We start from the raw sequence: 14114 nt of genomic DNA on the forward strand, positions 1-14114 counted from the left end.
GATGAATTTTCTTTTCTTTTCTTTTCTCAATCAGATCCCAAAGACTGTAAACTGTTGGTGTACTTGTGTTTGGTTTGTCTAAATGGTGTAGCCGTACCTCGGTTGAACGTAGAGCAAATGCAGATCAAACCTTATTCAGACTAGTCCATTCATTCATTTAGTGATGGTAACATCAGCATCTATCCTGAGAAAGCATGTGGAGGTCTGGAGCTAACACACTGCTTTGATTCCAGAGGAACATTGTAAACTTGTCTGTGCTTGTAGTAACTTAGTTTATATTTCATGGTAGACTTTTTAGATATGAAATCATGTTTCTAGATAAACAGAACGGAGCAGAATGTTCACCCATGCATTCTTGACTGCACTCATGCTTTGTGAAAATATGTTTAGAGATATTTTAAAAGTACTTTGAATACTTCAGTATTTTTAAAGACAAGTACTCCAGGACTTTAACTCAAGTCAGAATCTGACTGAACAACTTTCACTTGTATTGGAGTAATGTTTGACCAGGAGGATCTACACTTTGACTTAAGTAATGAAGCTGTGTACTTTGTCCAACACTGATTATTGCACACTCATAGGGTCACTATTATCACTACCTGTTTATTGGAAATAAAATAAAACTGATTGGTTGGATTTATTAGTAGGTTCAGGACATGAAGGATGTGCAACATGTTTCTTTAGATTTTGTTTATGACAACTTGAGCCAATGAAAGTCATGGCGCCATTGTGAAAAGTCTGATTTGGGTCAACACTTTCTTGAATGCATTCTTTAAATCATTTCATATGGATGTAGGGATTGACACTTTTGTTATTTTTGGTACCCTCCATGGATCTCCCTCTACATGTTTTGTGCCTGATGACCAAGTTTCAAATGGGCCAGCATGACATGGGAAAAATATTAGATGTCCAACTACATTGTTCAGTATTATGAAAACTATAATAATCACAAATCACATAATGCATATTTTCTATAACTAACTGATTGTCTGTCTATCAGCTCTTCATGTGTTTCACACTACCCTTTTTTTGCAGCATGTCTCTCCTGATTCTAAATAAACCAAAAGCATTGTTTTCTAACACTTAATCTGTATTAATTAACCTGAGGGGAGAAGAGAGCTACTGTAGCTTCATCTTTCTGCATCACAGCTTTCACACCTTGGCCTCTTAACAACAAATAATGTACTCATACTGAGGAGGAATGCATATCTTTAAATCAAACCACTTATCTTATTTATTGCAATAAACTCATTTTTTTGATGTGTTTATTGTGAATGTTTAAATCAGGAGGACGGTGACATTGGGATTAATTGTGCAGCCCTAGTTTCTGCTGAGATTTATCACAAGAGGATGAATGGACTATGAGATATGGACAATCTCCTACCAAGCCTTGTCATTGGCAACGTTCTTGTAAATTGATGTGAGCAATGATTTTCAGACGGTGTTGTCAGATAGCATTGTGTTCATTGTTTGCACAAGAAATGTTTGTAGTGCATACTTAGTCGGACGTGTGCACAATTTTAATGCAGATGTGGATCTGTCTGCCTTATAATGTTTTGATTCTTTGGCTGTTCAGTACAGTACAGCGCCACTGTCAGGCCGGTTGGGGTAATATTTCTTATTGAGGATTTGGTTTTAACCTCTAAGGGTTTGAGTCCCAATAAATCAGCAGACACTCAATAGATTTCTTCTGCCTAGGGTTTTGAAATGATATAAGAGAACAGCAAAAACTCAATTACTTTCTGCTGCTTCAGGGTTTCAACTGTGACAAGCAAGCCAACAATGAAGTGCAGAAATCCTTTGAAGACCAAGAATCTTCAAGGTTAGCTGCTACTTTTAGATATCAAAGCATGATATACACAATCAAGCACTTTTAAGAATATTTAATCACATTTGTAAAAGTAAAAGATGATATTGAATGAAATGAATGAAAGTGAAAGCCAGTGTTCCGCCTGCAGGCTTTGCTTTGTTAGAAAATACTAGGTATGCCACAATTCTCAATATAATTTTGAACCATTCAGTAGGCGTCAACGGTCCAATATGTGCTCTTGGATTGCAGTATTTCCGGTTTTACGTATAACGAGCTTCAATTCATTATATGTCTCTTTGATTGGCTGTTTGTGAGTGCGTGTGTGTCAACACGCTGCAATGAGGAAACTCCTTACCCAGGTGTAAATATCCAATTACTATGTGCTAAAGAAGGGGAAGCTAACAACACTGCTGTCAGATTTCACACACTACTTTAACACGCTGAGTGGTGATGAGATGCCGATATAGGAAGCACCAACGTCTTTCAGATCTGTGGTGTGGTAAACGATAAACAAAGAATGTCTGCAAACATTGTTTTACACGTGCCACCTGCTCAAATGGAAACACCTACAACATGACTGCTCATCCACAGTGCCATCACCTGGTGATATCACTGACTGGAAGCAGGAAAGCCGAACGTTAGTCAAAGCAGCAGTCCCTCATTAAAAAATTAAAGGGTGGTGGGGGTGTTCACTGCGATGGGTTTGCAGCCACTTTTGATAGTTGTAGATGTGGGCAATCTATACCACTTAATGGAAATGCTTGATCCATGTTACAAAGGTCCCTCTTACACATTTTTCTGCACTGAGGTAATGCCTGAGCTCTATGACACAACACACAATGGTATTGAAAACAACAAGCTAACACACAGAGCCTTGCTCTCACTACAGGTAGTTGGACCTCACAGGCGACTGAGTGATACCTCACTGTGAGGGTTCAGTATACAGTGGGGCAAAAAAGTATTTAGTCAGCCACTGATTTTGCAAGTTCTCCTACTTAGAGAGATGAGAGAGGTCTGTAATTTTCATCAGAGGTACACTTCAACTATGAGAGACAAAATGAGAAAAAAAATCCAGGAAATCACATTCTAGGATTTTTAAAGAATTTATTTGTAAATTATGGTGGAAAATAAGTATTTGGTCACCCACAATCAAGCAAGATTTCTGTCTCTCACAGACCTGTAAGTTCTTCTTTAAGAAGCTCTTCTGTCCTCCACTCGTTACCTGTATTAATGGCTCCTGTTTGAACTGGTTATCTGTATAAAAGACACCTGTCCACAGCCTCAAACAGTCAGACTCCAAACTCAACCATGGCCAAGACCAAAGAGCTGTCCAAGGACACCAGGAAGAAAATTGTGGACCTGCACCAGGCTGGGAAGAGTGAATCTACAATAGGCAAGCAGGTTGGTGTGAATAAATCAACTGTGGGAGCAATTGTAAGAAAATGGAAGACACACAAGACCATTAATAATCTCCCTTGATCTGGGGCCCTTCGCAAGATCTCATCCCGTGGGGTCAAAATGATCATGAGAACGGTGAGCAAAAATCCCAGAACTACACGGAGGGACCTGATGAATGACCTGCAGAGAGCTGGGACCAAAGTAACAAAGGCTACCATCAGTAACACACTACGCCGAGAGGGACTCAAATCCTGCAGTGCCAGGCGTGTCCCCCTGCTTAAGCCAGTACATGTCCAGGCCCGTCTGAAGTTTACCAGAGAGCACATGGATGATCCAGAAGAGGATTGGGAGAATATCGTGTGGTCAGATGAAACCAAAATAGAACTTTTTGGTAAAAACTCAACTCGTCGTGTTTGGAGGAAGAAGAATGCTGAGTTGCATCCCAAGAACACCATACCTACTGTGAAGCATGGGGGTGGAAACCTCATGCTTTGGGGCTGTTTTTCTGCAAAGGGGACAGGACGACTGATCCGTGTTAAGGGAAGAATGAACGGGGCCATGTATCGTGAGATTTTAAGCCAAAACCTCCTTCCATCAGTGAGAGCATTGAAGATGGAACGTGGCTGGGTCTTCCAGCATGACAATGATCCCAAACACATCGCTCGGGCAACGAAGGAGTGGCTCTGTAAAAAGCATTTCAAGGTCCTGGAGTGGCCTAGCCAGTCTCCAGACCTCAACCCCATAGAACATTTGTGGAGGGAGTTGAAAGTCTGTGTTGCCTAGCGACAGCCCCAAAACATCACTGCTCTAGAGGAGATCTGCATGGAGGAATGGACCAAAATACCAGCTACAGTGTGTGCAAACCTGGTGAAGACTTACAGGAAACGTTTGACCTCTGTCATTGCCAACAGAGGTTGTTACAAAGTATTGAGTTGAACTTTTGTTATTGACCAAATACTTATTTTCCACCATAATTTATAAATACATTTTTTTTAAATCCTACAATGTGATTTCCTGGATTTTTTTTTTCTCATTTTGTCTCTCATAGTTGAAGTGTACCTCTGATGAAAATTACAGACCTCTCTCATCTTTCTAAGTGGGAGAACTTGCGAAATCAGTGGCTGACTAAATACTTTTTTGCCCCACTGTACGTCAGACTGAGAAAACTCCCAGACACCTTAATAAATATTTATTTATTATATTCATTTTTATCCATTACATAGCATACAATAAACCAGGAATATGTTTTAATGGAAACATTTTTTGGCATTAAAGGAAAATAAACAAAAAACTTTTAATTAAAAAAAAAAACTTTTTTATCTCCCCTTGCTGTTCCAGTAAAAATGCCATAGAATGGGATACCAAAGACACTTCAACAGCCTTGGTTGTCAGGAACGAACCAGTTTATATCAGGGCTCTTTCTGACTGTTGATGCATCCACCCACAAATCTGCACACGTTCACACTCCAGACTTAACTGCTCTTTAGCTTTCAGTTCACATCTGTAACACTGAAAACTAAAAAAAAGAGAGATGAGGTGTTCTGGTACATATCGTCTTCCTTTCTATTGGTGGAATTAAAGTGAGCAGTTAAAATGTATTACTGCTACACTTTTATTCCTTAGAGTTTTATCACCTACCTCAGGTTCTGCAGTGTGACCACTGCAAACATCCCGCTGAGCAGCAGCACAGTGAGGATGTAAGGGTACAGCAGCAGAGTACCGCCCAGACGCTCCAGAGTGTCCAGAGGCAGAAGACCAAAGGCCTCCTCACACAGATACAGACTGGCATCAAAATCTCTGCAGAAGAAGAAAGAGAGGAGGAGAACAATCAGAATGGAAACATCAGAAATAAAATACACATGAGTGCTTGATGTGCAATCTGGCAATGTGAAACATTTATTTAGATGTGTGGGAATAGAAAAAGCCTCACAACTTTCACTCTTCAATCACAGTTACAGTCAGTTATCAGATGTGAACACGTTGAGGCTGTAGCCGAGGTGCACCCGTGTGAAGCTTTCACTACAGAAAGTGATACAGTCGTTGTGGTGGAGTTGAAAACAGGTCCTGTCAGTGTGGACCTCATGTTCTCTGCATGTTTTCTTCATTATTCAGATTTTCTGGCACGTGAAAATTCTGATGGTTTTGAGTTTCTCTGTGACTCTGTTTCTCCACATAAATCACATCATCACACTAAATCTGCAGTAAAATGCACAAAGCCCCTGACAGTGTTGTATTACAACCCTAATTCCAAAAAATGCAGGGCTCTGTGTACAATGTTGATTAAGATGTAACTCTTTAAGGTTTGAAAATGATTTAAACCTTAATAATTGAGAATTATGTAACAACATATCAGATGTTAAAACTAAAAGTTCTGCTGTGTTATGATAAATGTTAAAGTGATGCAACGTGTTAAACTTGTCCCAGTCCCAGCCGTCATAAAACATTTTAGAATAAGTATTCATTTTATGTTTTTCACTTTAAACATTTGCTTTATTGTCTATCTATGCTCTACTTTGAATTTACGGTACACATGATTTGTGAATCATCAAAATCTGTTTTTATCAACATTTCACACAGTACCCTGTCTTTTTTGGATTTGGGGTTGTAATAACCATCACACTATAGTATTATCTAAACTGATGCATGAATGTGTGAGCAGTATTTAACAGCTGTAGCTGTTCAAGGTGGAGCTTAAAGATGCTGATTGGGAGAAGAAAGCAGAGATTAAGTTCTGCTGAAGAAGTAGGGATTCGTAGGGATCATCAAACATTTTCAAGCATTTTCACATCAATGAAACCAAAACAGTTTTTAACAGGTTATATACTGTACTTAAAAACTCAAAGGTGACTTCTTTTTGAGGAATTGCATATCATCAATTTGGAAAACACAAGTTTACAGTTTGAAAGATTGATATATGGATATGTCTACACCCTTGTTCATCCTGTAAGTGACTTTATCCATCCAAACAAACGTAGAGGAACAACTTTGAAATGTGATTGTTGTCGAAGTAAAAGAAAATGGGATCTATTCAAATGAATTTGAACTTGAGTGAAGTGTTTCAGTCGATCAGTTGCTTTTAGAAATCATTTATACCTGTAGCTTTCCCTACCTGTCTCAGTCATTAACCAGAAACCTACAGGTTTGGCCAGAAGATAGTACAGTAACTCCAGATCTCTTTAAATCAGCTTAAAAGCACAAAAAAAAACAAGCTCTGTCCAACCACTCATTTACAAAAGCAGTTAGTTATTCATGTACAAGAAGGAGCAGGGCCCAACTCCTCCATCTACTCCACACACAAAGGAAAAAGCAATGAAAGCATTCATAAAGTGAATTTATTGCTTCAATATGGCATAAAAACAGAACAAACTTGTGTTGCATTTTAGGAGCATGTACTCGGTGCATTAAATTGGCAGTGAAGTCTCAGATAAACAGCTGCACAGATAAGTAATTGAACTGAGAATTGAGGTATCACTGTAGACCGGTCAAAAACTGGAGGGACAATAAAAGAAGAAGAGAAATAAGCGAGTGGGAGAAGCAGGAACAGAGGGACAGGCAGAGAAAGAGAGTACGCTCTGCATTTTCCACAGCCTGCTGAATAATTGAAGGGCCAGTTGTGAGGCGTTGGGTGTGAGAGCTGTGTTATCTGCCACCCCGGAGCAGCTATCCAGTGGCTGAGCTGCTCTACACACACAGCGTCTGATCGATGGGAGGCCTGCTGCTGTTACCCCGCCATCTATTATTCACACACACACTAACGCTTCAGGTGCTACGATACTGCTGCTCAGTGAATAACACAGTCAAGCTGGATCAAATCAAGAGGTGTGTAAAGGCACAGACTGTGTGTGAGCACTCCCTAGTGTCAAAATCTGGTTTTATGAGAGTGCCTGTGACTGTTTTCGAGAACAAAAGTAAGTGAATCCAAGTTTGAGTGTGTGTGTGTGTGTGTGTGTGTGTGTGTGTGTGTGTGTGAGAGACTGCGGGGGGGGGTGTGTTCATACCTTGTGGACCCCAAGCCAAACTTAGACTGGATGAATTTAAAGATGTGCTCGTCTGATTTCAGCTGAAGTGCTTTCTGTAAACACACACACGCACACAGAGAAGGTCATCTTGTCAAAGCTTGAAGTTCAGCATGCTGAGATGTATAAATAAGTAAATAAACCAAGCTTATGGTTACCTCACATCATACGTACAAGTTTAAAATACATGAGGAAGAGAGAGTGGAGAAACTGAGGAAGGAGGTGAAGAAACACCATGCTACCAAAAGAGCAGCAGACGAAGAAGAGGAGGGGAGGGTGAGACGAGACATTCACAGAACAATGGGAGAAAACAAAGGGCAGAGCAGACAGGCAAGGAGATAAGATACAGAGAGAAAAGAGGCAGGAGGTAGAGGAGAAGAAAAACATTCAAGGGTGGTAGAGATAAGGGGACATGCAGGGAAAAAAGAGAAGGAGGGAATAAGTGAAGGAATTGAGAGAAAGAAGAGGAGAGTAAGGAGAGAGAGGAGGGACAGAGCACCTTGGCCAGGTAGTTGATAGTGCAGGTGAGGAGGACGACGATGACGCTGTGGAGAAACAGTTTCCCCAGACGAAGAAGGAGACCTCCTGTTCTAAGACCGGACTGAAAGAGAAAACAGACATAACATATCAGTCTTTATTGTACATATAGATTCACATGAAGACACTAAAGGACAGAAAACACACACAATGTCACAGGTATAACGCTTCCTCTGTTAAAACTACATATTCAACCTTAGGGGTGAAATCGCCCTGCAATCTGGATCAACCCATTGATTGTTTGGACTATAATCCAGTCAAATCAGTGGATTTTGTAAACTAAGATGATGAATGTTTGTCAATTATTTATATTTTTGATATTTTCCATGACAAAAGCAAGACGATGGCGAGCTAAAAATACATCACTGATGATACAAACTCTGACACACGTATGTTTTGTTTGAGTTAAGCAGAGAAGACTGAAATGTTAGTGGTGGACCGTCTGACATTCAAAGTCTGTGATATTTTTCCCCGCTGTGCGTCTGATCTGTCACTCACATTACAAACAATGACTTCCTGTGACAGTCTGAATCAGCTGAGGGTCCAAACTCTCACTGCCTTCATGCATCGCTCACATTTACATTAATGATGTTTAACAATGCATGTCAGGCAAAGCCACACGCAGGTGCCAGGTGACATCAGTTTCATATGTGACATTTACTGCCACAGTTAACCTCAGAGCTCCGTGTGGAAGCTTTGATGTATCCTGGCTTGTCAATATGTTTGAGATAGGGATGAAAAATTCAGGGAATTTTCAAAGTTGGAAACTTTCCATGGGAATTAACGGGAATTTATGTGAATAAACGGGAATAAACCAGGACTTTACTAAATTGAAGGCTGGCTCTTAATAGGGAACTTAAATATAGTTGGGGAAAATATATTTTAGCATAAACCTGAACAACCAGATTTCATGCAAGTACAGTTGGATATCTATGCTATTCCTCAATCACATGCACATGGCAGACTGCTTACTGCAGGGCTATTGAGACCACACCCCCTACATGCACTCTGCATTCCTCCATCACATGCACAGATGACTTCTAGAATCCTGCAGAGGCTAGGCTTGAGGAGCTTGAGGAAAGATGCTTTTTTATCTGCATGTTGAATTGGACTTTGTTGGAGGGAGAGCGGCTCTTTTCACTTAACATTTTGAATGTGACTTTGTTGGGATTGCATTTTTGTTCATTTTTGAATGGGTTGGGTCGGGGGGATGAGTAATATTTAACTCAACATTCATGTTTTTGTTCTTCAATGAAAGAATTGATTGTTCAATAAAATATTTAACACTTGATAAAGTTCTACTTACAAATAAATATGTTTTAATTGTATTATTTTGGATGGATGTCTGATTATAACAAAACAAATATTTATGCTTGGATATGATACCTTTCCATTAAATTACCCTCAATTCACAGTTCACTCCCATGGAAAGTTTCCAGTTAGGAATATTTCCAAAATTCCCCAGCTTCACTTCCCACCCCTTTGCAACCCTAGTTAGAGAGCAAAGTTAGAAAGAGGTTTAGAGGTAAGTAGTAATTAGTAGTTTTGATCAACTCTCAATCATCAAAGCTGATGCAGCTGAGAGCGACGGTCCCTCACTGTGCCTGGGACTGCAGGCACAGGGAGGAACCGTCATAAAAGTGCAACACAGCCCTCTTCAATTCACACACACACACACACACACACACACACGTGTTCATCGCATTTTTATTTGAAGTCCAAGAAAATAAAAATTGCCATAGTGGTCACAGAAAGAGTGCTTTGTGTCTCGACCCTCCATATTTCTTACTTTCCTCTGTGTGTAATGAACTTTCCTTAAAAAGTATAAAGCTGTTCTGGTGTGTGATATCAATTAAAAGTCAAAGTGGTAGTTTCTGACTACTGAATTTAATGTTGAAGCAACAACATCCTATAACTAAAACAGCCGCCTCTCTGCACTGCTGTGCCTCTAATGAACATTAGAAACACTGCATCCATTTATGACATTAGAATAATTTTACACAGCGATGCTCACAAAGGATTTTTGGCCGAGCACGGTCACCAGCTTGCTCATTAACAAGACAGCAGCTAAATGCTTCATTTTGACCACTTACATGAATTAGCTTTAGTTGATACCATTTTGATTCTGTGAGTAAGAGCATGTCTGCAGTGTAAAACGCACTTTTCACTCTAACCTCTGCAGAATGATTGGCTGTGATACTGAAAGACGCAATAAGGTCCATGTGAACGCAGTCACTGATAACCAATCAGTATAAATCCAAAACAAAGTAGTAACTGCACACTGTCTGCTGTTCTCTCAGAGCCATCGAGGCGAGGAGAGAGAGCAAGTGAAAGAGGACGAAGAGAGCAGCCAACACAGGTCATGTGAAAGCTGGATGATGAGTTTGTGCAGAGTTGATGTGATTGGCAAGCTTCGAGTATACTAACCCTCATTGGTTGTTTGATTCACACTGTCTGAGTTTAAACTAAACACAGCTCGCAGACACAGATCAGACACACCTTTATTTAAAGGAAGTGTTTGTTACGATATTGTTTGTGATATTCAATCATAAGAATTTGTTATGTTGACCAAAATTGAACTCAGAGGATGTCAAAATATCCCCGTGAAGTCATCACTCCTTGGAGTTTCAAAGCTTCAGATGTAGGTGATATATGAAGTCTGACTGAAGTCCACGTCTCAAAAACACATCAGAATAGATCATAAATGCTCATTTTACATAAAACATTTGAGATGTAAAGCATGCTGTTGCTGCACATCAGTTATTAAACAAACATGAAATCTCTCTCCCATTTCTATTTCTCAATCCCTCCTCCTTCTTTCCTCATTCCACTCTCACCCTGTCACAACGAATGTTTCTGTAATTGTTACTGTGACAAGATCTGATTTTACTAAATTACATTTGGACCCAGCCACAAAAATGTGTCTCCAGCATACAGATTGGAATTATCTTCTGCAAATAAAATGACTGCAGCACAGCTCGCTGTGAGACGAGCAGAATGCAACTTAATTCTGTTTCTGTGTTTTGTAGACGAGCGACAACATCTGTCTGCATCTCTGACACACTGATATCACAAATACAAAATATCACTTATAGATTCTAAATACACAAGACACACACACACACACACACACACACACACACACACACACACACACACACACACACACACACACACACACACATACTGACCTGACAGTGTCTGACGATGAGTGCAGCTACGATGAAGCTCAGGACCAGTGACCCCAGTATCATGGTGTTACAGAACTGGAGGAGACACACACTCAGCAGACCGCTCGCTTGAACAAGGTACAGAGTGGTCACCTGCAGAGAAGCACACACACACACACACACACACACACACACACACACACACACACACACACACACACAGTGCTGTAAAAAGATGTATCAGTGTTATAACAGGGGAGGCTAAATAGCTTCCATAGTGAGTTGGAGCTTGTTAGCCTGGCCTCCAATTAACAAACTGAATAGAAAAATAATTTGCTCCTTTTAAAATGTTGGATGATGAAAAAATGTTGACTACTTAAATGTGTTGATGGCTAATTTTCAGTTAAGTGGTTTAAAAAGAGGGGAACATTAATCAATGTTTGTAGGCTTAACAACACAACAAGCCAATTTAGTAAAACAAACAAATATATAAAAATACTCCCACACAGAGGCTTGAGGAAAATTTCCCCTGAAGCTATTTTATCCTCTGCTGAAAAGTGGAAAAATGGGATGGGGGTTGTTGTTAAATTTTCTGCCAAATTTGACAGACTATCACTATTATTATTTCCGTGAACATAGCAAAGATAGCTATACAACTGCCAATGAAACACTGCAGAGGGTTTCTTTATTTCTAGTCTGATGGACTCCCTGAAAAGTCCGTCAGACTGCAGCTCATACAGAATGCTGCTGCTCGAGTCCTAACAAGGACTAACAAAGTAGACCACATCCCTCCAGTTCTTAGATCCCTACACTGGCTTCCTGTCTGTCAGAGAATAGACTTTAAAATCCTGCTGATGGTTTATAAAGCACTGAATGGTTTAGGCTGATCTGCTGCTACTATATGAACCATCTGGACCTCTGAGGTCATCAGGTACTGGTCTGCTTTCAGTCCCTAGAGTCAGAATGAAACATGGTGAAGCAGCGTTTAGTCATTATGCACCACATATCTGGAACACACTCCCTGAAAGCTGCAGGTCTGCTCCAACTCTCACCTCTTTTAAATCAAAGATTAAGACTTCTTTATTTGACACTGCCTAGCTTAGCTTATTTCAACTCACTTTAAATGCAATTTTTAAATTTACTTTTAACATATTTCAAATTTTCCTTTTATTTTCTGTTGTATTATATTTGTCTTTTTAATTGTGCTCTTTTGTGCTTGTCTGAATGTTTCCAATGCTTTTAAAGTTTTAATGTAAAGCACATTGAGTTGCCCTTGTGTATGAAATGCACTATACAAATAAAGCTGCCTTGCCTTGCCTTGCCTTCTATGTTTTTTCAGAGCCTAAAAAAAGCTTCAGACTGAGATGCTGCTTCAGTCTTTGCAGGGCAACATGAAGACACAAATGCACATGTGTGGACCACAGAGCACAAGTGCTAAACATCTTTCGGCAGCTGAAGGGTCTTCTGTGGTGGATTTTAAGTACAGTACCTGTTCCTTGACTCATACCTGTGTCTTTGTTAAGAAGTCGGCACAGTCCAGAGTGTAAATGATGAGAGCCTGAACGAGGAGGATGAACTGGTTGAACTGCCACGTCAGACAGAAGCAGAAGGTGGTCACGTACATCAGCCACACCATCACTTTCTGCAGAGAGAAACACACACAAACACACACTGAGGTTGGAAACTCACATTGGGTATTGAGGATGGATATAGAGGGTATGCATGTGACATCACGGTAGGCGTTGTCTCTGTGATCGCATTCACCGAGTGGAAGAAAGCAGATCAGAGTTCTCAGTGTCATGAACCTGGCTCTCTTGCAACCTGGCTAGATCAACATGCATGTTACTAAGGGTGCATTTCCACCAAGAGATCTGGGGTCCTTTAGCCCCAAGAACTACTGTTAGTACTACTTAGTAAAGCTACCCAGGTCTGGTGCAGGTTATGTTCAGAGTTTCAGCTTTAAGTTGGCGGAGAATTGCCGTCCTATCTCTATTTAAGACATTCTGAATCTCTTTGAGGGCAGTTAAGATCCTCAGCTAGGCGGGGCCTGGAGTCATGGAAGGGGGGAATGCACTACAGGGATTTGCACCTCTGTTATAATACATTTACCTGCATGTGTGTGTTTCAACTCATGGCTCTGTAGTCTAAGGTCATAGATGAGTAATATCGATGACTGCAGCTGTGGCTCCAGGTCAAATGAACTCCTGAAATGTAGATCAGCTGAGCAAAGTCAGATATGTACGCTCAATAGCTTTGATGTAGCATGCCTGTGTGTGTGTGTGTGTGTGTGTGTGTGTGTGTGTGCGTGTGTGTGTGTGTGTGTGTGTGTGTGCGTGTGTGTGTGTGTGTGTGTACCTGCTGTAAAGTGCTGAGCTGAGGCCTGAGGTAGCAGGTGATGGTGGCGACCTGCAGAGCAAGGAACGGCAAAGACCAGTTTTCTCTGAGGGAGATGGTGAACTCCACCCGAGTGGTGTCTACCCTGAAAGGAGGGGAAAAGAAAGGGAGGAAGACAGGTGGAGGGCTGGAATCAACTTAAAACACTGATTTAAAAGAAATGATCAAAATGTCTGAAGCACATCTTACTCCTCATCGGGATGCTCAGACTTCTTGAGCATCAAAACAAGAAAACTCACATATAACAGATATCAATAGCAGGTTCCGTGCAGTACACGCAGCAGACACAGATCCAGTGAGTTTCCAGAGAAGTCCTGATACTCTTCAAACTGAGCTGTTTGCTTTTTGATCACCACTGCTCTCTGTTTAAGTTTTTCTGAGGTTGTGAAACTCTGTGACTCTTCATTTACTGTCTGCAGGAGTCACTAAAGAAACCTCTCTTCTGTATTGATTCAAGAGTGCAGCAGAGAAAGTGCCAGAAGGCTCTCTGAACCCTTTTCAACTTTCTGCACATTTTCCAAAATAACACCAGGGACTAAAAAAAGAGCAGACACCACAAACTCCCACTAAAGAGAACGAGGCACGTCTTATTGACCAACGGATGCTCAGTTTAACCGCTGTTGAAGAAATGTGCTCTTTAGCTTTCTGTTTCCCCCTGAAAGTCAAATCAGACTGTAGGACTCACTCTAACGTCTATATAGCTGGACACAGGAGGAAATATAAAGCCAGGCCGTGTGTGCAGACCACCTGATACACTGATATCTTTTTATATTTATGCTATCTTTATAT

At 40.6% G+C, this 14114-nt stretch overlaps 1 protein-coding gene across 2 annotated transcripts in view; it reads right to left on the bottom strand.

The window, feature by feature from the left end:
* The window catches only part of dpy19l3 (dpy-19 like C-mannosyltransferase 3), a 120956-nt gene that overhangs the window by 67306 nt on the left and 39536 nt on the right, over positions 1-14114 (bottom strand). For both annotated transcript variants that reach the window (XM_034680886.1, XM_034680885.1), the window contains exons 7-12: positions 13287-13410; positions 12439-12573; positions 10953-11084; positions 7724-7825; positions 7207-7280; positions 4847-5005 (exon numbers count right to left, since the gene is read on the bottom strand). In XM_034680886.1, coding sequence (XP_034536777.1) covers positions 4847-5005; positions 7207-7280; positions 7724-7825; positions 10953-11084; positions 12439-12573; positions 13287-13410 — 726 coding nt within the window. The remainder of the gene's footprint in view (positions 1-4846; positions 5006-7206; positions 7281-7723; positions 7826-10952; positions 11085-12438; positions 12574-13286; positions 13411-14114) is intronic.

The sequence above is a fragment of the Notolabrus celidotus genome, chromosome 3 (genome assembly GCF_009762535.1).
Source record: "Notolabrus celidotus isolate fNotCel1 chromosome 3, fNotCel1.pri, whole genome shotgun sequence".
Taxonomy (NCBI): Eukaryota; Metazoa; Chordata; class Actinopteri; order Labriformes; family Labridae; genus Notolabrus; species Notolabrus celidotus.